The 22992-nt window shown below is 41.0% G+C and overlaps 1 protein-coding gene across 1 annotated transcript; it reads left to right on the top strand.

The window, feature by feature from the left end:
- The first annotated feature begins 219 nt into the window (after nt 1–219).
- Nucleotides 220–21432, top strand: LOC118844426 (zinc finger protein 883-like). Its single transcript, XM_036752314.1, has 6 exons — nt 220–279; nt 496–777; nt 2250–2335; nt 14473–14599; nt 14976–15071; nt 19790–21432. The coding sequence occupies exons 2-6, from the start codon at nt 720–722 to the stop codon at nt 21367–21369; spliced, it is 1947 nt and encodes a 648-aa protein (XP_036608209.1). The 5' UTR covers nt 220–279; nt 496–719; the 3' UTR covers nt 21370–21432.
- Nucleotides 21433–22992: the final 1560 nt, after the last annotated feature.

Genomic DNA, 22992 nt, shown 5'->3' on the forward strand with positions numbered 1-22992 from the left:
AACTCCCACTTTTTGAATGTGTTAAGGTTTACAAAGAAAAAGCTTCCTTCACAACATCCCTGTGAGGTGTGGGTGGTACAAATATTACCCTGGTTTTACAGATGTTTGCTCATGGTCACACATGTTACGTAAGAGCTGGAATTTGAACCTAGGTCTCCTAAGAATTCAAGCTCTTTCTGCTATATTCTACTACCCACTCGCTGGTGGAACTAGGATTCCATTTTACTTCTCATTACACTTGTGCTACTTTGGAGCAAATTATGGGGACTGTGCTTCCGAGTGAGTCTTTCTGAGCCCTATGTGTGCATGCCAGTGTGTATTTGTGTATCTGATATTGTGCGTGTGTGGGGGGGGGGCTTCTTTTAAAGCTTTGTAACCGTTCAATAACTGCAACACCTCATGTTGTTTGTTCACAGTGTGAACGTTGTACATTGGCCTAAACCACAGAGGAATGAATAAATGTGATTGACCCCGAGTCCCCCAATCTTTCTATAGGAGTAAACAGCTGAGAGTGAAGGTGGAAGAGGATATTCCAAGAGAGCAGAAGTCCATCCTTCTAGAAAAGTCTGCTCTGAGGCCCCTTGAGCTACTGTTTCAGAACAGAGACCAGATACTGACATCAAGAAGCAGATCCCGGAGTAGTTCCTGAGCATTCCACCTGGGAAGATCAGGACTTGGTTAAGTCACCGCATCTGGGGAGCAGTGAGCAAGAGCTGACTATGAGGGATCTGATCCAAGCGCTTGAAGAGAAGAGTGAGAGCTATCAAAGGATTGCTGGTGAGGAAATGTTTCCCCAGGGTGGGAGAAAGTCCTTCCTTCTGGAAGGTGGTGAATCCTGGGTAATATGTGGGAAGTCTCCCTTGTGTCACCATGCGATCTGCTCACAGGGTGAGACTATTTAGGTCTCGTGTCCCATCCAGATCAGTCCTGGGCTTTTAGCTCTATCATGGATAGCAAGTAATGTCTGGAACCACAGAGGGTAGATTACACTCCACTGACTCCTCCTTTGGAAGAAAGAGTTTGTAAGTGGGTTGGAGCAATAGGCTAAAGACGCTGCTCCATGAAATGTTTATCCCTCCAGATGTTCCTGCCATTTTGACTTTAGTTCAATATATCTGAGCATTTGGACTTTTCACATTTACTTGTTACTGCATTAACTTGCTAGATAAGCCAATCCACATTTTTACATTAAGAAGTGCGGGGAAGTGACATAGGAAACAGTTATGGGTTAAATCAAGGTTTATTACAGGTAGGAACAGGAATAGGTGTCAAGAGCAGCACCAGGTGACTGGTGTGCAGCCACAGTGCGCAGATCGCTGCTACCTCTTTAACAACGACTTGAATAGCCGTGTTACCCTGGGACCCAGGCTTTGGATTACTCCCTCCCCCTCCACTCCACCCCAAATTAAAAAAAAAAAACCAGGAGTATACTCTGGTAGACTCTGACAGTGAGGACCACTACCTAGTGCTGTTGAACTCAAAACCCCTACCCACTATCTCACCCTTACAACTAGGTCTCTATTACAAAGCGATCAAAAAAGAAGAAAAGCACCCATATGTACAAACATATTTTAGCAGCTCTATTTGTGTTGACAAAGATCTGGAAACTAAGCAGTTGGGAAATGGCTGAACCAATTATCACATATGGATGTAATGAAATACTATTGTGCCATAAAAAATAATGAAAAGGATGGTTTCAGAAATGTCCTGGGAAAACCTTTATGCATAACTCACGCACAGTGAAATGGACAAATCCAAGAGAATAATTTATACAGGAACCACAACAGTATAAAGACAATATAAAGACTTGGGGCCTCTGATTAATGCAATGACCAACCTTGATTCTAGGATACTGAAAATGAAGTATGTTCCCCAACTCCTGACACATAGCTGATGGACTCAAGACCCAGAATGATCATACAATTTTTGGACATGGCCAGTGCAGGAATTTGTTTTGCTTGATTATCCACATTTGTTTTAAGGGTTGGTTTGTTTTTGGGAGGGGCGAGGTAGGAGGAGAGCTGAGAGGGTAGGTGGGTGAGAGAGTAAATTCTTGTTGAAAAAAGTAAAATCAATTTCATATTAAAAAACAAAGACATGGACAAGAATTGCACAGGATGAGAGGAGTCTATAGGAGTGGAGGGTATACCCACCCTGAAGCCGTTGAAGTAGTGAAGTAGAATCAACAATTTGAAAGGTTGTGACAAGTGACTTTGTTTTCACTGTGGCTTTTTTGTTCTCCCCCCCAGGCTTGCCTTTGCAGGACTCCACCCTTCCACAAGTGGAAAGCACAGACAAGGAGGATATGGTTCCTGGGCTCCTGCTCTCCAAGCAGGTAAATTGGGATTTTAAGTCTGTTTCAGAGAGTTCTTAATATAGAAATATCTTCATGGGCTCGAATGATCATGAAAGACCTCAGTTCAATTAAACATCATTTGTTAAGTATCTACTACATAAAAGCACTGTGTTAGTTACTGCGGAAGATACAGAAATGTAACTGCAAATCTCCTTGGGTAGTTATAACATGTAAACTAGAATATGGGCGAAATACATTCAGAACAAAAAGAGAGATGCGAACAAACTGTTAACATAATGTCCAAAGAAGGAAAGGTTATTTGGGATTTGATCTGGGTCTAAAGATAAGTAGGATTGCAACAGGGAGATTGGAGGAAGAAAACATTCCAGGTATAAGGAATGATGGAGCAAAGACAAGGCTGTAAGGGAACATGGGCTGTGTGTACAGAGGAAAGTCAGCGTTCCAGTTTGGCTGAACATAGTAGGGTCTGATGTGAGATTAGGCTCTTGTAATGTAAGATTAGGTGGTGCCAGATTATGGAGAGCTTTTCTTTTCTTTTTTCTTTTTCCCTATAAACCAGGCTTAGGAGTTTGAGCTTTTATTGGGTTGGCAATAGGGAACTATTGACAGATTTTGAGCTGAGGCATGCCATGATTAGATTTGTACACAAGGAAGAATTTTCTGGCAGAAGTGAGAAAGATAAATTGGTAGAATTAGAGAGACTAGAGAAAGGAAGCCCAGCTGGCCTATTTAATGGTCTCAAATGGTAGTGAAGGGAGCCCGCACTAGGGTATCGACAGTGTGAAGAGAATCATGGAGTTATTTACAGCTAGAAGGGAACAGAGAATCCATTTTTTTTTTACAGATGAGGAAATTGAGGCACAGAAAGGGTAAGTGATTGGCCCATGGTCATACAAGTAGTTAGTATCTGAAGGAGTGAACTGTACAAACATTATGAAAACATAATTGGTAAAACTTAGCAACTAGTTAGATAAGAAGAGTAAGTAAGAGGGAGAAGTCAAAAGTAAGGAAGGTTTTGAGAATGAGTGAATGGGTAAATTTTGTTACAATTGACAGAAACAGGGAAACTTGAAAGAATAGTAGATTTGAGAAGAAACATGTTAATTTTTGGATGTGTTGAGTTTGAGATGATGGCAGTACAACAAAGTGAAGGCATCCAGTAGGAAGTTCAAAATGTGAGTAGTTGTGGAATTTGGAAATGAAGGCCTAGGCCAGAGATACACATTTGGGAGTCATCTGTGAAAAAGGTAAGAGAGCTGAATATTGAGATTTGCGGGGACAGAGGAAGGAAAACAAGGCAGTTCACATTAGATGGTTTCACTATCTCAGGAAAATAGAAGTCTGCATCACCTTTTGAGGGTGAAGTGAAGGTTTATTTGAGTTTGGGTGGGGGAAGAAATTACGAAAAAATTTGGTATAATTACAATGGGAAATTTGACCGGGAATCAACAAGTGATAAATGAGCAGGTTTATTGAGAAATCCTAGCAGTAAGACCCCAGCTGAGAGGTTAGATAGCATGGATTTGTAGGAGAGCCAATCAGCATTGTGTTTTATGAAGTTATTCCGCTTGGCAGCCTGATGCAATCCACATGGCTGCCAGATTGATTTTCCTAAAACACAAATCTGGTCAGCTGACTCCATCCAGAAGCTCAGGTGGTTCTCCATTCCCTCTAGGGTAACATTCAAATTGCCTTGTTAAGGCATTTAAAGCCCTTCACAATCTAACTCCAACCCACCTTTCCAGACTGATTACACACCCTCTCTGTCATTCACGGTACATCTCAGCCAAATTGACCTATCAATGCCTCTGTGCACAGGCTGGCCCACATACTTGGAAAGATCTGCATCCTCACTTCTACCTCTTGGAATCTTTACCCACGCCCCCTTTAGGGCTTAGCCAGGGATGGGGGACCTGCGGCCTTGAGGCCACATGTGGCCCTCTAGATCCTCAAGTGGGGGCACATGGCCTTGAAGCTCCAGGTTGCCCACCCCTGGCCTACCTCTCCTGCCACCTCCTACAAAGAGCCTTTCCTTACTGCCTCTTAGTGCTTCCAGCCCCTCCCAGTGCCCCCTAATCACTTTTTATTTACTTTGGATATATTTTAGATGAACTTTTTCTTTGTAGCAATTATTTCTGCCCGGTAGAATATGAGCCTCTTTAGGACAGAGGGGGAATCTTTGTTTGTTATTTGTATCTCTAATGCCTAGCATATGGCCTGCCTGAAGTTGCTGTTTAAAAAATGCCTATTGAATGGACTTGACCTGGCGGGGAGGCCAGGGGCGGGGTGTACTAGTCATTGGAATTAACAGAGAAGAAATGGGAAAAGGGCACTAAGCCAGTTGGGTGGGGGTTAGTGAATTGCTGAAGTGGCTGGCCATGGAGTTTCTGCTGACTAGGAGAGGCACCTGAGGGCCTCTGTTAGTTAGAGGAGACTCAGGAGCAAAAATCTTGAGCCTCTGGAAGCCAGAAGCTTAGAGAGCATATGTTGATGTGGCCTCATGACTTGCAGAGACCATGAAATGAGCCCATTCTCCTTGTCACATGTCTGTGCAGTGAATGAACTCAATTCAGTTTGCTTTATTTCAATTCAGTACACATTAAGTGTCTGCTCTGTACCAGGCACTGTGCTCAGCGCTGGGGGTGAAAATTAAAAAAAAAAAGAGACAGTCTGCCCCCAAGTAGCTTACAATCTTACGGGAAAGGGTAGCGCACATACAAAAAACGATGAAAAACAGGGGGAAGGGCACTAGGGAGTGCTGGCCATAGAGTGAAAGCCAGGTGGAAAATGGAGCTACCAGGAAGGTTTTAGGCTTCTATGAAGAAAGGCCTTGGGAAGAGTTCAGTGTTTCCCCCCTCCAGCCTTCTAGGCAGAGGGGAGGCAGCTGAGGACCAATGGAGAAGGTGGAGTCCTTCCTTATCTCAGATCCCTATCTTCTTTTCAAGGTTCAGCTAAGGTACCACCATCTCCATGAAGTTTTTCCTGATCATACTCAGTTCTTATTACTCTTTCCCTTTTCAAATATTCTCTTATGTGCTAATAGGTGTATGCACTTTATTCTTCCAATAGAAAATGCAGTCTTTGAGGCCAGAGACTGTTGGGTTTTTTTGTTTGTTTTTTGTTTTTGCGTTTTTATCCCTAGGGCCTAGCATAGTATCTTGCATCTAGTAGGTGCTTAGTAAATGTTGAATTGAGGAGCTGATGGTTTGAAAGGAAAGATAGGGAAGGGTTAAAGGTTCTGAGATCAAGATAAGGGCAAAAAGTAGGCACAAGGTAAGGAGAGCAATAAAAGATTCTGGTCAGAGAGCAGGGTTTCACAATTGTGAATTATAAGACATAGTGTTAATCTGAGGTGTCATCATACCAGTGAACATGATTGAGGCAGAGGAGAGATGAAGATTGTCGAAGCTGAGGTAGTTGAGGGAACTTGGGAGTCAGGGAGCTAGAAGAGTCCTCCACACTTAAAGTGAGGAGAGAGAAAATTTCAGGAAAAGTTTGAGGCTGTAGAAAAGTTTATTTTCAATAGGGCTGGCCTTCCAAAGGTCACAGTGAAGGGGCTAAAGGAACTGCAAAAGAGAGTACAGAAAGGATTGCAGAGGGCCTGAAAAGGAGGAAGGACAAGATTCCTGGAGGAAGAATAGACACGATGTAGCTTACATCTGGAGTAGTAACAGTGGGCACTAGATTTGATGAACCAGCAAGTTGGTATAAAGAGCCGTGTTTGTAGTAAGGGAAGGTGAGATACTCAAGTAGTTAGAATTTGAAACCTTCCCCCAGCCCCACAAAATGCTAATTGAAATGTTTATGAGATATAATTAAGGATGTGCTGTTTTAACAACCAGCTTTCCAAAAAAAAAAAAGTACTATGACACATTTTAAAACTCAATCTGCACTATTAACATTTTCTCCATCACTTTTAAGTTTAATCTGCACGATCAATATTTTCTTCACAAGTTTAAGTGTAGACAATTAACAAAACAAAAAAAAGGCAAGCCCTGATTTGTAGCATGTGCCAATTTCTAGGGTATAAATGCTGATAATGAAAATTTCACTGTTGGCTGGCCAATAGGAGCCAGCTCTCACACCTTCCTGCTTATAGCGTTTCTATTTCCCACTTAAACTAAAATCCTGCTCATTCGAACCAGAAATCCCCTATCCCACAGGGTAGGGGTGCTACAGACTGTTTTCCTGAATGAGGTGACATCTTTTCTTGCTGTGAAAAATGGTTGGTATTTGGCCAGTTAGAAAGAATAAAGGAGGGAGTAACACTGGACGGTAAGAAAGAGCAGTCTTGGAGGTAGGAGTAAATGCTCTTTGTAGGGTCATTAGTTGAAATGGATTTGACAAAAAAATCAGTATAGATTTTGGGGGTCCTTTATCTGGGTCACAGAAGCCACCAGGTTTTTCAGGAAACCCAAAGTTTAAATAAATCAGTAAGTTGCTGTGATGTTTATAAAACAAGTTCAAAAACTGTGGCACAGGAGCCTCTTAAAGATAGACATGATTTGTTGCATCTAGACAATTCTAGAATCGTTTGAGGAAAGCTTAAAAAGATGCCTTATCCTTATCACTCCCATTATACATAACTTGTTTTCTCAATCATAAGCACGGGCATTTCCTAGTTTTGTTGTCACTCTTGGGCCACATTGTTTTGGCTTTCGTTGTTGTTTGTGTTATAGGCTGTTCAGAGTTTATTGGTTTCTATTCAGTACAAAGTGAACAAAGTGAGGCTACTGAAAAGCATATAGATGATGTGGAAAGTTTTTAAAAAGGGTGATTTCGTGCCTTTGTCTTTGTTGTTTTGCTTTTGTTTTCCTTTCATAAAAACACTCACACATAAAACACATTTACTTCTACATGTAAGCAGTCTGCCTAATCTAAGGGACCAGGTGGGATAGGAAGTGAAAAAGGGCAGGGAGAAGAAGGCGAAATGGGGACTGACTCCTAGTGTAGTTGAGAAGCAGGAAGAGGGCTGGCACTCCTGAGGGCCCAGGGCTGGTTTGACTGGACTCCAGTTGTATGTTGATTCCTCATGGCCTCCTGAGCCAGGTCACAGGAGATCATGCCCTGAGAACCTGGAAAAGTTCTTGAATGCTCGGGGGATTCCAATATAGTTGTCCCAAATGAATGACTCTACTTCCTAAAGAAGAAGCTTGCCCACCAATCACCTGGATCTGATTTTGGAAGACCAGAATGGTGGCAGATCACTTCCCCAAAGTGCTCAGCATTTCCATAGGAGATGTTGTTGGAAATGGAACCTAGATACTGTGACATTTAAAAAGTTTGAGAGATGTGATTTCTGAGTAATTAGTCTTATTTTATTAATAATGCTAGCATTTTATTAATAAAAGAGGTCAGTGGCATTCTTGAATGCAAAAGACCCTCATTGTAGTCATATCAGTAAGGCAAGATTCATGACCTCAAGGATAACCATGAAAATGCCTGAATGGTTCAGAATTGCAAAGTATAAGAAAATACTTCTAGAATATACTTCTAGGTAGAAGGCAGAAGAAGTATAACATTTATTTAGACACGAGAGAATCCAATCCGAGGACCAGTAATTCCTATTCCATATAGTAGCAATAATATTCCAAAGCCAGTAAGCCCACCTCAATATAGCAACAAGAAAATTGTAACACAATATTATACCAAGAAGCCAAGTCATCCTGTAACCTTCCCCTCTGCTCTGGCCTTCCTGTAAACAATCACTCATGAATCCTAACTCTCAGTTCAGCACTCTCTTCTGCAGTAGACTCCAAGTTCCTGCTGCTCCTCCTTGGGCCGAATTCTGATTCCTGTAGCTCTTGCTGCCTCAATGTCTTCTTTTTTTTCTGTCAAGCAATCAGTTATTTTTTTAATTATTACTTATTTATTTAATATTTTTAGTTTTCAGCATTGATTTCCACAAGAGTTTGAATTACAAACTTTCTCCCCATTTCTACCCTCCCCCTCACTCCAAGATGGCATATATTCTGATTGCCCCATTCCCTAGTCAGCCCTCTCTTCTGTCACTCCACTCCCCCCCATTCCCTTTTCCCCTACTTTCTTTTAGTGCAAGATGGATTTCTATGCCCCATTGCCTGCCTATCTTATTTCCTAGTTGCATGTAAAACCTTTTTTTAACTTCTGCTTTTAAAACTTTGAGTTCCAAATTCTCTCCCCTCTTCCCTCTCCACCCACCCTCCCTAAGAAGGCAAGCAATTCAACCTAGGCCACATGTGTATCATTATGCAAAACCCTTCCACAATACTCATGTTGTGAAAGACTAACTATATTTTGCTCCTTCCTGTCCTATCCCCCTTTATTCAATTTTCTCCCTTGACCCTGTCCCTTTTCGAAAGTGTTTGCTTTTGGTTAACTCCTCCCCCTATCTGCCCTCCCTTCTATTGTCCCCCCTTTTTTATCTCCTTCCTCCTTCTTTCCTGTGGGGATGAAATACACAATTGAGTGTGTATGTTATTCCCTCCTCAAGTAAAATCCAATGAGAGCAAGATTCACTCATTCCCCCTCACCTGCCCCCTCTTCCCTTTTAATAGAACTGCTTTTTCTTGCCACTTTTATTTAAGATAATTTACCCCATTCTATCTCTCCCTTTCTCCCTCTCTCAATATATTCCTCTCTCACCCCTTAAATTTATTTCATTTTTAAGATATCATCCCTTCATATTCAACTCATCCTGTGCCCTCTGTCTATATTCCCTTCAACTCCCCTAATACTGAGAAAAGTCTCATGGATTACACACATCATCTTTCCATGCAGGAATGTAAACAAAACAGTTCAACTTTAGTAAGTCCCTTATGATTTCTCTTTCTTGTTTACCTTTTCATGCTTCTCTTGAATCTTGTGTTTGAAAGTCAAATTTGCTGTTCAGCTCTGGTCTTTTTACTGAGAAAGCTTGAAAGTCCTCTATTTTATTAAAAATCCATATTTTGCCTTGGAGCATGATACTCAGCTTTGCTGGGTAGGTGATTCTTGGTTTTAATCCTAGCTCCATTGACCTCTGGAATATCATATTGCAAGCCCTTCGATCCCTTAATGTAGAAGCTGCTAGATCTTGTGTTATCCTGATTGTGTTTCCACAATACTCAAATTGTTTCTTTCTGGCTGCTTGCATTATTTTCTCTTTGATCTGGGAGCTCTAGAATTTGGTGACAATATTCCGAGGAGTTTTCTTTTTGGGATCTTTTTCAGGAGGCGATCAGTAGATTCTTTCAATTTCTATTTTACCCTCTGGCTCTGGAATATCAGGGCAGTTCTCCTTGATAATTTCTTGAAAGATGATATCTAGGCTCTTTTTTTGATCATGGCTTTCAGGTAGTCCAATAATTTTTAAATTATCTCTCCTGGATCTATTTTCCAGGTCAGTGGTTTTTCCAATGAGATATTTCACATTGTCTTCCATTTTTTCATTCCTTTGGTCCTGTTTTATAATATCTTGATTTCTCATCAAGTCACTAGCTTCCACTTGCTCCAATCTAATTTTTAAGGTAGTATTTTCTTCAGTGGTCTTTTGGACCTCCTTTTCCATTTGGGTAATTCTGCCTTTCAAGGCATTCTTCTCCTCATTGGCTTTTTGGAGCTCTTTTGCCATTTGAGTTAGTCTCTTTTTTAAGGTGTTATTTTCTTCAGTATTTTTTGGGTCTCCTTTAGCAAGTCATTGACTTATTTTTTTCATGGTTTTCTTGCATCACTCTCATTTCTCTTCCCAATTTTTCCTCTACTTCTCTTACTTGCTTTTCCAAATTCTTTTTGAGCTCTTCCATGGCTTGAGACCAGTTCATGTTTTTCTTGGAGGTTTTTGATGTAGGCTCTTTGACTTTGTTGACTTCTTCTGGCTGTATGTTGTGGTCTTCTTTGTCACCAAAGAAAGATTCCGAAGTCTGAATCTGAATCTGAGTCCGTTTTTGCTGCCTGTTCATGTTCCCAGCCAACTACTTGACCCCTTGGGCTTTTTGTCAGGATATGACTGCTTGTAGAGTAGAGAGTACTTTGTTCCAAGCTTGAGGGGCTGCACTGTTGTTTTCAGAGCTATTTCTACATAGCAAGCTCTGCCACACCAGTGTTCCTCTTTCCCCAAGAACCGCCAACCTGGAACACGACTCAGATCTGAGCAGGATCTGCACTCCGGCTCTGATCCGCCACTTAATTCCTCCCACCAGGTGGGCCTGGGGCCTGAAGCAACTGCAGCTGTAGCTCTGGAAGCAGCCTCAGAGCTGCACCACCTCCGCAGCCCCCAGGCGGTGGCCAACTGAGAACTCTTTTCACTCTGTCCCCACAGTTTTTTCCCCCACTAACCTTCTCTGCTGTCTTTGGTGTTTGTGAATTAAGAAGTCTGGTAGCTGCCACAGCTCACTGATTCAGGGCGCTAAGGCCTGTTCCGCCTGGCTCCCCATCTGGTTGGTCTGGGCGCGGCCCACGCTGGGCTCTGCTCTATTCAGCTCCCAGCACAATGTGATAGACCTTACCCAGCAATCATCCAGGCTGTCATGGGCTGGAGCCCTGCTTCTCTCTGCTCTTTTATGGGTTCTACAGTTCTAGAATTTGTTCAGAGCCATTTTTTATATGTTTGGAGGGTCCTGGGGGAGAGCTTTAGGCAAGTCCCTGCTTTCCAGCTGCCACCTTAGCTCTGCCCCCACAATCCCTCAATGTCTTCTTGATGTCTGTTTTTGAATCCTGCCACTCTCAGTTCTGGCTGTCCTAGTTCTAGCCGACATCTGATTGACTAGAACTCAGTGCACGTACCACTGGCTCTGGTCTTAGCAACTCCCCTTAGGGCCCTGAGGGCTTCATGCCCACATTGGCTTAACTAGCAAAAGGGCATGGGATGGGGCCTCACACCTAGTTAGTGAAAGGGTGTGGGCCTGCCTCTAATCAGGCCTCCCTTTTAGGCGGGAAAGATCTTTCACTTACTGATTGGCCTTACAGCTTATATGCCCTTGGAAAAGTGGGTGTTCCTGAGGGTGGCAATCAACTCTAATTGGTTAAAAAGTAATGAGAAATGAATATTATAATAAGATGTGGACCCATTCTAATGAGGGTCTTGGGGGCAGATGACTTGAATCACCCAATTATAAATTTCTATATCACTTGTGTGGCAGAAGAGAGAATCCACATTTTCCCAAACCTGTCTTAGTAAAAACAATGAATAGGAATCCACCTATTCTCCTGAACTTAGAATTTCTTTTACTGTCTTTGATTAGGTCTTAGCCTGGTAAGTCTTTGCTCAAGATTTCCCACACTGGTTGATTTCTGGATGAGGAAGCACAGGGTGTTCCTAAAGTCTGGACACATAGGCAAAAATGCATATTTTCAAGAAATTAAATGAATGAAATTTTCAACATTTTATTTAATTGGAATATTAACAAATAACATATTCAATATGATTTTCATCATTTGTGATGCAAAGTTTGATGCGCTTTGCAAGATTCACGTGAACTTGATGCAGTAACTCCACATTTCCTATGTGTTCAGACTTTAGGAACACCCTGTAGAAAAGGGGAAAATCCTTGGTCCTAATTTAATAACTAGTTATTAGATACAAGAGAGAAATAATCTTTTCTCTCAATACCTTAGGTAGTACTCATGAGTTGCTAGCCATGTTGTTTTTTCTTCTTGTGATGATGTAAACCTCAGTGTTGGTCCCAAGCAGCCCCAGTCAAGCAGTGGGCTGCAGTGCTGTAGGGGACTTGGTTTGGGGGAAGGGAGTGCCGGGCCACAGAACCTAGGAGTTAAAAGAGATCTCCAGAGGATACTCTACAGTAGCAGAAAATGAAGGCGGTTTTTTTTTTTGGTTTTACATTGGTTTTTGATTATAGTGCACATGGATATTTTAACAACCCTGTGGTATCAGGTGTGTGGGTAGTTTTATCCCCAGTTTACAGATGAGGAAATTGAAGATGTAAGCAGTTAATGACTTGTCCAGGATCAAATATTCATTGTTGTAGTAAAAATCTATGACCATATTCTTGCTGATCTAGCATTCTAAAAGAATATAAAGAATATTCCTTTAACCTCTGAATGCTTCCGTTTCCTCACCTGCAATCTGAGGGTTATAATACTTGCATTATTTATATCACAGGGTTCTTATGAGAAAGTGCTTTGTGAATTGGAAAGCACAATCAGCAGGGCATTGTCAGGAACCCAAGGAGTAGGGCTGTTCAGCTGCAAGGATCAGCTTAACTTCACATTCAAAGCAATGTAAAAACATGTGGAGGCCGCATGGACAGTTACATTCTAGCTCAACCTATTACTTGCTGTCACTTTTTTCAAGTTAGTGAGATTCATCCTAACAATTTTGCTCATGGGCAGAAGTTCCCCTTTCTGAGCTGCTTCATGGAAAAGGAGAAATGTGTCAATTTAAAAAAGTATGATTAAATTCCTTCTCTTTTAAAATTCATTATTTTAATTCGCAGGTTCACAGTCAGTGAACATTAAGTGCCTATTATGAGCCAGGCACTGTTGTAAGCACTGGGGGTTTACAAAGAAAAGTAAAAGACATTCTTCTCTTGGAGAGTTGAAAAACCTGATGAGAGAGGTACAGATCTCCTGGAACTGCCTTCACCTCCAGTTTCTCAATAGAGGAATTATGACCACAAAGTAATGAGGTCAATTTACATAAACATAAAATAAAATTGCCCTCATTACTTTATAATCAACACCTTCTGTGTGTGTATTTGTACTTTTCTAGTCAGTCACTGCTTTAGAACACATCTTATTTCTAGAAACTTTCACAAAATAGCATGTTTTAGTAGATTGTTTTCCTATAGGAACAGTGCCCAGATTGGGGATTGTTTAAATAAACCAGGGGTCAGCAAACTACAGCTGCAAGCCAAATTTGGCCTGCTGACTACTTAAAAATGTAAAAAATGTTTTTAGCTTTCAGCCATACAGAAACAAGTGGCGGGCTGCATTTGGCTGGTGGATCATAGTTTGCTAACCCCTGAAATAAACTATTGATATGACCAACAATCTATTATACAAAAAACAAAACAAAAAACCCACAACTTAAAACTTTTTAGTTGTTGTTCAGTCGTGTTCAGCTCTTGTTTTCTTGGCAAAGATACTAGAGTGGTTTGCCATTGCCTTCTCCACATCATTTTACTGATGAGGAAACTGAGGCAAACAGAGTTAAATGACTTTTCCAGGGTCACACAGCTAGTAAGAGTCTGAAGCCAGGTTTGAACTCAGGAAGATGGAGTCTTCCTGACTCCAGGCCCAGCACTCTATCCACTGTGCCACCTAGCTGTCTCCTATAAATTTATAAAGTGATTCAAAGTAGTAAAAGTATTCTCTGATCCCTAGAGTTTGGGAACTGAAAAGGACCTCGGAGATATCTAATCTGATTCCTCATTTTATATATGAATAAACAAAGAGCCAAACAGAAGTGAATACTTTGTTTTTAACATACACTCATTAAGTAACTTTTCTTTCTAGAATTTTGAAACGCTTCTGGGAGACTATTGAGTGGTCAGAGTTTCTTTTAAAAATGATTCTGGTTAGTTTGAATGCATATCTTTTGTTTTGATAAATTTCCTTCCATCAAGCAGAAACACTTTAAAATGCTTAGGATAGAAAAGTATGCACTGGTGCTAGCTGTTCCTTCCTTACCGACAGGTGGGATCTTGGGGAAATTGCTCTGTCTCATTTTCCCCATCCGTCAGTGAGGGGGTTTGGCTAGGTGATCTCGAACCTGCTTCCCTAAATGATACAGGAGTTTGAGAATAGGAATTTCTTGACCAAGGTGGTTTTATTGATCTTTTCTTTTTTTCCTTTCCCGTTCCCAGTAGCACAAAGGGCAGACTCGAAAAGCACAAAAACTCTTAAAAGCCTAGGGAAGAATGGATTATGTTTAAACTTGAACCCTATGACCTTCTCTTTCCACCATCCCTACCCCTCCCCCAAACAAATCAAAGCAAATCCCCTTCATTCTTCCTAAATTCTTTCTTCTATTAAAGGTACCAGCATTCTCTGAGTCCAGGAGGCTTGAAACCTTGAAGTAACTGTTGATTCTTCTTTCTCTTTTTAACCCCCACACCCAGCTCTTACTGATTTCACTACTGCTTTGGCTCTGTTACCTTTTGCTCCTTTTCATTCCCATTGCCACCACTTTACTGGAGAAGCACCCTGAATTAACAAAAATGTGTTTGCTGTTTTAGGAATCAGTGACATTCGAGGATGTGGCAGTGGACTTCACCCAAGAGGAGTGGAAGCAGTTAGATCATGCTCAGAAGGACTTGTACAGAGATGTGATGCTGGAAAACTATACGAACCTGATCTCTTTGGGTAAGGGGCAGTTTGATCTGTGACTCAAAATAATTTTTATTTCAGCAACTTTTAAAAGAAGCATGGCTTCTGAACTGTTTAGTTGAATTTGGGCTTGAGTTATAGCTTTTTTTGTGCACACAGACAGGATGTTCCTTCTTCCATTTTCTAGGTTAACTGGTCTTAAATTTTTTGTGCACACAGACAGGATGTTCCTTCTTCCATTTTCTAGGTTAACTGATCTTAAATTTGAGGAGTAAGAAATGGGCACCTTCATTGTGCTGAGCCTGAACTCAGAGCTGTCCTCATCTTCTAGAAATTCTAATGACCGTAGGCTGAGCTTGGATTCTGTATCCCCAAAACAAACACTCAAATCTTCTGTTTTTCCTGTGAGCAGGCCATCAGGTTTCCAAACCAGATGTGATATCTAAGTTGCAACAAGGAGAAGAGCCCTGGATAGTGGGGAGAGAAATCCCAAGAGGCACCTGCCCAGGTGAGTGAATGAGAACCAGGTAACAGGAAGTCAATGTAAGTGTCAGGCATGAAGGATTAGAATCTTGGAAATGTTTATTGAGTAGCTTTCTTCAAAGCTCCCCATTCCCCAGACTGTATAAAAGATGGAAACCATTTGGTATGAAGTAATAACTTGATTTTACCTCATAATACCATAGAATCTTAGAACTAGAAGGTCATCTATTCCACTGACCACCCAATATATTCATCCCTTCTATAACACTGTTGATAGATAATTATCTGCTTTTCCTTGAAGCAAATTCAGGGCTCAGAAAGAGCTCAGTCCTTTCTGAGGCAGCCTATTCCATTTTTTGGTAATCTCTGTTGTGAATTCTTTACATTTAGATGAAATATGTTACTTGTACCCTTCCGTTCTAGGTCAGCCCTCTGTAGCAAAGCAGACTAAACCTACTACTTGCTCCTTAAGACAAGCCTTAAAATATTTTAAGATAACTATCATGCATTCTCAGATAATCTTCCTATCACTGTCGTGTCATGTACTTATCCCCTTGTCACTTCTCTCCCGAACTATTGCAAAAACCTTCAGTTGAACTCCCTTCCAAAAGTTCCTCTCTTCTCCAAACCAGATTGTTGTTTGTTGTTTTTTGACCTTTGTTCTCTAAGAGGACCAATGACATCACAAAGGTGAAGTCTTGCCTTGCCAGTGAACTGGATTTAAGTGAGGCAGAGCTGTGCAGTCATCAGCCTCACTCTTTCCTCCAGAGTCATCGAATCCAGTGATAAGATATAGTCAAGAGGACTGACAATGCCTGGCATTCTCCAAACCATCCTCCACTTAGCTACCAAAGTGATTTTCCTAAAGCAAATGTCTGAACATATCACACCTCCCTACTCAGTAAACTTACTGATTCTAGAAGCAAATAAACTCCTCTGTTTGACATTTAAAAATCTTTTGTGAATTGGCCCCAATCTCCTATTCCAGCCTAATTACACATTATTCCCCTTCTCACACTCTGGCCTGGCCACACTGACCTTGCTGTTCCTCATACATGGCACTACATCTCCTTCCTTCATGTCTCTGCACTGGCATTCCTTCCCTCTTGCCTGAAATGCGCTCTTTGCTCACCTTTGCCCATCAGAATCCCTTATTTACTACAAGATTCAGGTCAAGCACTACTTTCTACATGAAACTTTTCCTGATTCACGCCAACTGCTATGGCCTTCCAAAATTACCTTGTATTTATTCTGTCTATACTTATTTAAGAGCATATTGTCCTCCCCAGCAGAATGTAAGCTCCTTGAGGCTAGGAGCTTTTACATAGTGGGTGCTTAATAAATACATGTTGATTGATTTCCTTGATGCTGTCCTCTAGTTTCACGAGAATAGGCATCCCTTCCTCATCCCCCTAGAGCTAACCTAAAGGTTGGAAGTTATAGATTTCCTTTCTCCTTCTTCCAGGACTCTTTAGTGTTTCCTTATTCACAAGCTCCTTCCATATGTCTTGGATTTATGTTGAATTTTTCCTTTCCCTATGAACAAATTGTTAATAAATTCTGTCTTCCTGCTACCCCTTTAAAATATATCCAGCATTCAGCCCATACTCTCCACCATTACTACCATTCTAAGTAGGGTCTCTAGTACCTCTTGACTTGATTAATACAACTTATAGCTTGTTTCCATAACAACAGACTCCTTTCTTTCTTCCAAGCCACCTTACATGCTGCCCTCAGAGAAATTTTCCTGGAATGTTAAATTAGGATTTGGGTGGCCTATGGGGAGAGCAGAGATATAGTTGCTGTTGTGTTTGTGAGAAAGCTTCTCAGTTCTTGCTGTCCTGGGATGGGAATTGACTACAGTTTTGCAAGGGGCATCAGAAAGTGGGCAAATTGGTGGTAAGGTAGTGGTTGGAAGCTGGCCATATCAATGAATCATAATTCAGATAAACAACTAGATAGAATATGATCCTTAGTTCTCAGTTCTTGCTCCATGCTGTGTACAGAGGTAAATATACCCACGAACACGTACGCTCACACACCATGGTGAGATTCAAAGCACATATTACTGCCAGTGCTGTTTTCAGCCTTTCTTCTTTGTGGCTCTTACATAGAAATACATTTTCACCACATGTCCTAGCACTCACAGCACCTGGGCCTGCTCCCATCTACCACCTCAGCCTAGATTGATCTTTCCATTCTTGGAACTTCTAGACCACTTACAGTTTGTAATATATAACATGGCATTTAATTATAGATGGTCACATATTGTTCCGTAGTTGTTTCATGTGTGTTAGTCTGGTCTAGACAACTTGTGCTTTAGGACGTGCAGTTCATCATTTCTTGATTAGATTATAGTATAGTCACCTTCTAATTGGTCTCCTTGCCTCTAGTTTCTTCCCTCTCTGATCCATACTTTACATAGCTGCCAAAGTAATATCGATAAAGTATAGGGCTGACTCTGCTAGTCCTCTGCTCAAGAAAGTGCTGGGAGCTCCCTCTTGTCTCTAGGATCAAACTCCTCTCTTTGGCCTTCATGACTCTTCACAATATGGTTCCAGGCAACTTTTCTACACTTCATACTCATTGATCCCCTTGAGAAGCTATAACTACACTGGCTATCTGTAGTCCCTCATTCTACCTCCTATCTCCATGCCTTTATACTGGCTATCCCCCTATGCCTAGAATGCACTCTCTCTTCACCTCTACCACATAGTACCCCTAATTTCCTTTAAAACTCAGCTCAGCTCACTTAGTCATCATGGGGACTTTACTGATGCTCCAGCTGCTAGTGCCTACCTTCAAAGTTATCTCATGTTTTCCTTGCATTTACTTTGTATATGCACTACTTATATGTGTACATGTTGTTCTTCACCCTCCCCCCACAAAGAATTAAGACCTAGGCCTTTCCATTAAGGAACTTGAAGTATTAGGGGATATTATATTTGTACATAAAAACTATACTTTCCAGAGAAAAGGGAGACTATCATGGCTCTTTGAAGGAGAATAACATAAGTTGAATTTAGTGGTGTTAAGGATTTCAACAGGTGAAGAGGACTGGATGTTCTAAGTAGGACAGATACTTGATTAAAGATTTAGAATCAGCAATAATGTGGGAAATAGGAGATTTGGGGTGTATGTCAAAGAATAATGGATTTTAAATGTGTATGGGAGATCTGTGAGGTTAAGGATTATGGTAAGTCATCAGAGATTTTTCAGCAGACAAGGAGCATCACATTAAGGTGTGGCTAATAACAAGACAGTAGTGGGTCAGATAGCATCCGGGATCAGGAGGAAACTGGGCTATGGGGACCAGTGTATAGGGTTTCCCAAAGCCATCATGTTTGCCAAATGTCAGAAGTAAACCAAAGCTCTGTGAACCAGGGAATCAAAGATTTAGGAAGTTTGGTCCTGGTGTTGGTGTTGTTTGAACTTTGTTCCCGAAGAGGAACATGATATCAGGGAGCTGATGCCATGACATGCAAGTGAATTGGATTTAAGTGAGGGAGGGCTGCGCAAGGGAGATTCTGGTAGTCAGAGCAGGTAAGAATCTGCATTCCAGTGAGAGTAGTGTTAAGTGAACCAGATCCTGTGTGAAGGATTTTTTGCCTTTCATTCCCTTTATATATTTCATTGAATGTGACCAGCTTTGGTATTGTAGATTTATAAAGTTTGTGATTGTATGGTTCCTATGGCTTCCTGTAGCTCCTAGCACAGTGCCTGTATAGTAGCAATTGGATTTGAAGAGCTTTCCCACCCATTAATAGGCCATGTGACCTGTTTATGTCACAGGAAACTAAGTTACATAGTGGGAAGAGCTTCCTGACAGGAAAACGAAGTTACATCACAGGAAATGCAGAGAAAGAGAGAGATGTTATGGCTGCTAATGGCTGCCCTTGTGATTGATAGAACTGAACAGGCTGACTTAGCTGTACTGTGAGTTTGTTTTGGGAAGACCCCAGCAGGTGGTCAGAGGGGTTTCGGGATGGTGAGGCTCCATGTTGTGATATTCTCTATTGAATGTTTTGGGTTCCTTGCTGTTATGTTGAAGTGGATTGATAGCTGTGGGAGCCAAGCATTTGGTTATGGGATATGGTTCTGTGGTATCTGAATAAATGTTACACTTCTTTTACCTTCTTTATGGAGAGTCTCTCATACCTTGCGATACAGAACTACATAGGCATGTTCACGATTATCGTTGATGTGGTGTTTACTGCCTCACTGTTACAGCCTGGCACATACTAAGTGTTTAATAAATGCTCTTGCCTTCGTAGTGTGCTCTTATTTTGTCTATATTAGGTATAGGAGAGTTGATTATGGAGGATTATTTTGGTAGTGTTAGTCAAGGTCAGTTTGTAGAGGCAACAAATTGGAGGTAGGGGGACACATTAGACTCTTTTTACAATAATCCCATAATCCTAACTCATCTTCAACCATTTCCCCTTAGCTATATCCATTCTGCTTAGCCTATTGTCCTTATCATCACTCTCACCCTATAGGCTGCCTTGTTCTGCTCACTTTGTATGTTGGATCAGCTACCTTATAGCCACTCCCATTCCCTTGTTGATCTTCCTTTCCCATTCCTAGTCTTACTTCCTGTGGCCATATTTGAGAGCTAGCACTGCCATATACCTTGTACTTATAATTATCAGCTTCATTCTCCTATGACCACATTAGCACGTTTCAGTTCCTTTAGGAGATGAGACAATGAACATTGGCTTTTTATTTATTTTTTTATTTCAGACTGGAAGACTAGTCCTGGAATCAAGAAATCAACTATAAAGCAAGAAGAAGAATTAACCCAGGAAGCAACAATGGAAAGATTCACAAGAGATGGTCTTTGGTTTTCCAAGTTAGAAAAATCCTTTGAATGGGATAATCAGTTAGGGTGGCATAAGGGAATCCAGGAGAAACAACTGAGGCAGATGACCATCAGCCACAAGAAACCTTTCACTGGGAATATAGGCCCTGAGTGTAACGAATTTGGAGTCAGCTTTAGCCTGAGCTCAATCCTTATTACAAAACAGAGAGTTCATATAGGAGACCATAAACTTCGTAAAGAAGGAAAGATCTTCAAACATAATTTAGATTCAATTAAACATCAGAGAATACATGCAGGGAAGAAACAACACTATGAATGTAATGAATGTGAGAAAGCTTTTAGTCGACATGAGCAACTTATTCAGCATCAGAAAATTCATGTTGTGGAGAAACCATATGAATGTAATGAATGTGGGAAAGCCTTCAGCCGGAGTACAAACCTTGTTCAGCATCAGAGAATTCATACTGGAGAGAAACCATATGGATGTAATCAATGTGGCAAAGCTTTCAGCCAGCGTGCACACCTTCTTCAGCATCACAGTACTCACACTGGAGAGAAACCTTATGAATGTATTGTGTGTGGGAAAACCTTCAGCCAGAATACACATCTTAGTCAGCATCGGAGAATTCATACTGGAGAGAAACCCTATGACTGTAATGAGTGTGGGAAAGCCTTCCGTCATCTTTCTTCCCTAACCCAGCATCAGAGAATTCATACAGGAGAGAAGCCTTATAATTGTAATCAATGTGAGAAAACTTTTAGGCGATGTACAGAGCTTACTCAACATCTTAGAATTCATTCTGGAAATAAGCCCTATGAATGCATTGAATGTGGGAAAGCCTTCAGCCGGAGTACACACCTTAACCAACACCAGAGAGTTCATACTGGAGAGAAACCCTATGAATGCAATGAATGTGGGAGAACCTTCAGCAGTAGGTCATCCATTGCTCAGCATCAGAGAATTCATACTGGAGAGAAACCCTATGAATGCAATGAATGTGGAAAATCATTCACCCGAAGTACAATACTTGCACAACACCAAAGAATTCATTCTGGAGAGAAACCATATAAATGTAAGCAATGTGGGAAATCATTCACTGACAAGTCATCAATTTTTCAGCATCAGAAAGTACATGCTAGAGAGAAGCCCTATGAATGTCATGAATGTGGGAAATGCTTCAGTCAGATTTCATACCTTATTCAACATCAGAGAATTCATACAGGAGAGAAACCCTATGAATGTAATTATTGTGGAAAGGCCTTTGGCAATAGATCATCCATTATACAACATCAAAGAATTCATACTGGAGAAAAGCCTTATGAATGTAGTGAATGTGGGAAATGCTTTAATCAGATTTCATACCTTACTCAACACCAGAGAATTCACACTGGAGAAAAACCTTATAAATGTAATGAATGTGGGAAAGCCTTCAGGTGGAGTACACACCTTACTCGACATCAAAAAACTCATGTGGAAGGGAAACTTCATAAATATAATTAACAAGTATTCATTAAGCACCTACTTAAATGGAAATTTTATGTTTGTAGGAAGATACAAGTATTAAATAAGACACGATTCTTGCTTTGAAAGAGCTCACAATCTAGAAGGGGATGATAAGAGGTCTAAATAGAGAAACATAACTTAGAATGTGATGAGTATCTATCCTGCTTTGGTCTGGGAGACCAGAGCAACAGGGGTACTGGGGTATTGGTGGGCAATACTCATTCAGGAAGGATAATCCTTAGGGGCATCTCACCCAAGATGGGGGCGAGAAAAAAATCAAAAATTGTAAATCAGATCAGCTCTGCCTGTATAAACAAAACCAAAATTATGAAATAAGTACCAGGTGAGCAGATGTCACTAATAACTTACTTGGAAGGTAGAGATAAAAGTTGCATATTTAAAGCAGGCAGAAAAGTGAGGCATTGATGGTGGCCTGACCTGGTGTCCTTGACAATGTGGTTTTATGAGGTATGTGCATCCCAGTTTGGCGACAGCTGAAGAGTGGAGTCTCTTCCCCTGTTCATATCCAACTTTGGGGGATATTGTCTTCCAACTGCAGCTTCCAAAAGGATTCCAGATATTTTCTTCAAAACAGATTATGGATATAGTGTTCCAAACTACTCCAAACGAGGTCACCAATTTTAGCACCATACGTGTAGTACCCTATACACGTTTGTCTTTGACTCTGTTCATCTGTTCAACTAAGTTCAAGTGCTTACATTGAGAAAGGAGATGAAATATTATTGTACTATATATGTTATAGAGGGAACCATTAGCGCAGGAGAAACCTGTTTGACCATTGGGGTTGAAGTTACTCATGGGTCTAGTGTTTTGGCAACTGTCGACATCCTTCACAAAGAAGGTTTGAAAGTCACTACTGCCATAGCGCTGCTGCTCACACAGCCAGGGGAGCCAAAGCCACATTAAAGGAGCATGGTTGTCCCCTTCACATTATGTTCATTGCAAAAAACCCTGAATATTATTGGTCAATTTTTTTAAAAAGCCCTTGAAATGGTTTGAAAACTGAAGAAATGTTTTCAAGAGCAAAATAATTGTGCTTCTGTAAAGGAAACTTACAAAGAACTTTGCTTTGTTGTGCATGCTTTGCTGCCTGGGACCCATCTTGCTGATTCAAAACTTCTTGGGCTTACACAGTAGAAGCAGACTGATGTGGGTCTTTCTGCTGATAATACAAAAGCCAAGGAGCTGTGGCAGCAGCAGCCACTTAAGATGCCAGCAAGGCTTGTGTAGAATGATTTTACTCTAGAGATCACAGAGGAATCAAAAGCTCAGCAGAACTCCTTGAGTTCATTAGCATTTGAAGACTGGAAGCATGTAGACATTGGAAACTGATAAAGCAGTGTGAAATAGTGTTTTTAAAGTAGCTTCCTGGGCTGATGTAGAAAATGTCCATGTAGTATCAGGCTTGGGAGGGATGAAGAGCTTGAGAGAAATAAGGCTATCATTTTACTGGAGTTGGTTTTTGATCTCCAAAATGCACTCCTCTTGATTATTTGCTACTAAAGCAAAGATGAAAGATGAGCATTTTTTTTGAAGCGAGGCTTATTTAGAGTTTTTTTAAATTATTTTTTGTTCAAAAGTGAGCAGGAAACCACACTT

Source organism: Trichosurus vulpecula, chromosome 3, assembly GCF_011100635.1.
Source record: "Trichosurus vulpecula isolate mTriVul1 chromosome 3, mTriVul1.pri, whole genome shotgun sequence".
Taxonomy (NCBI): domain Eukaryota; kingdom Metazoa; phylum Chordata; class Mammalia; order Diprotodontia; family Phalangeridae; genus Trichosurus; species Trichosurus vulpecula.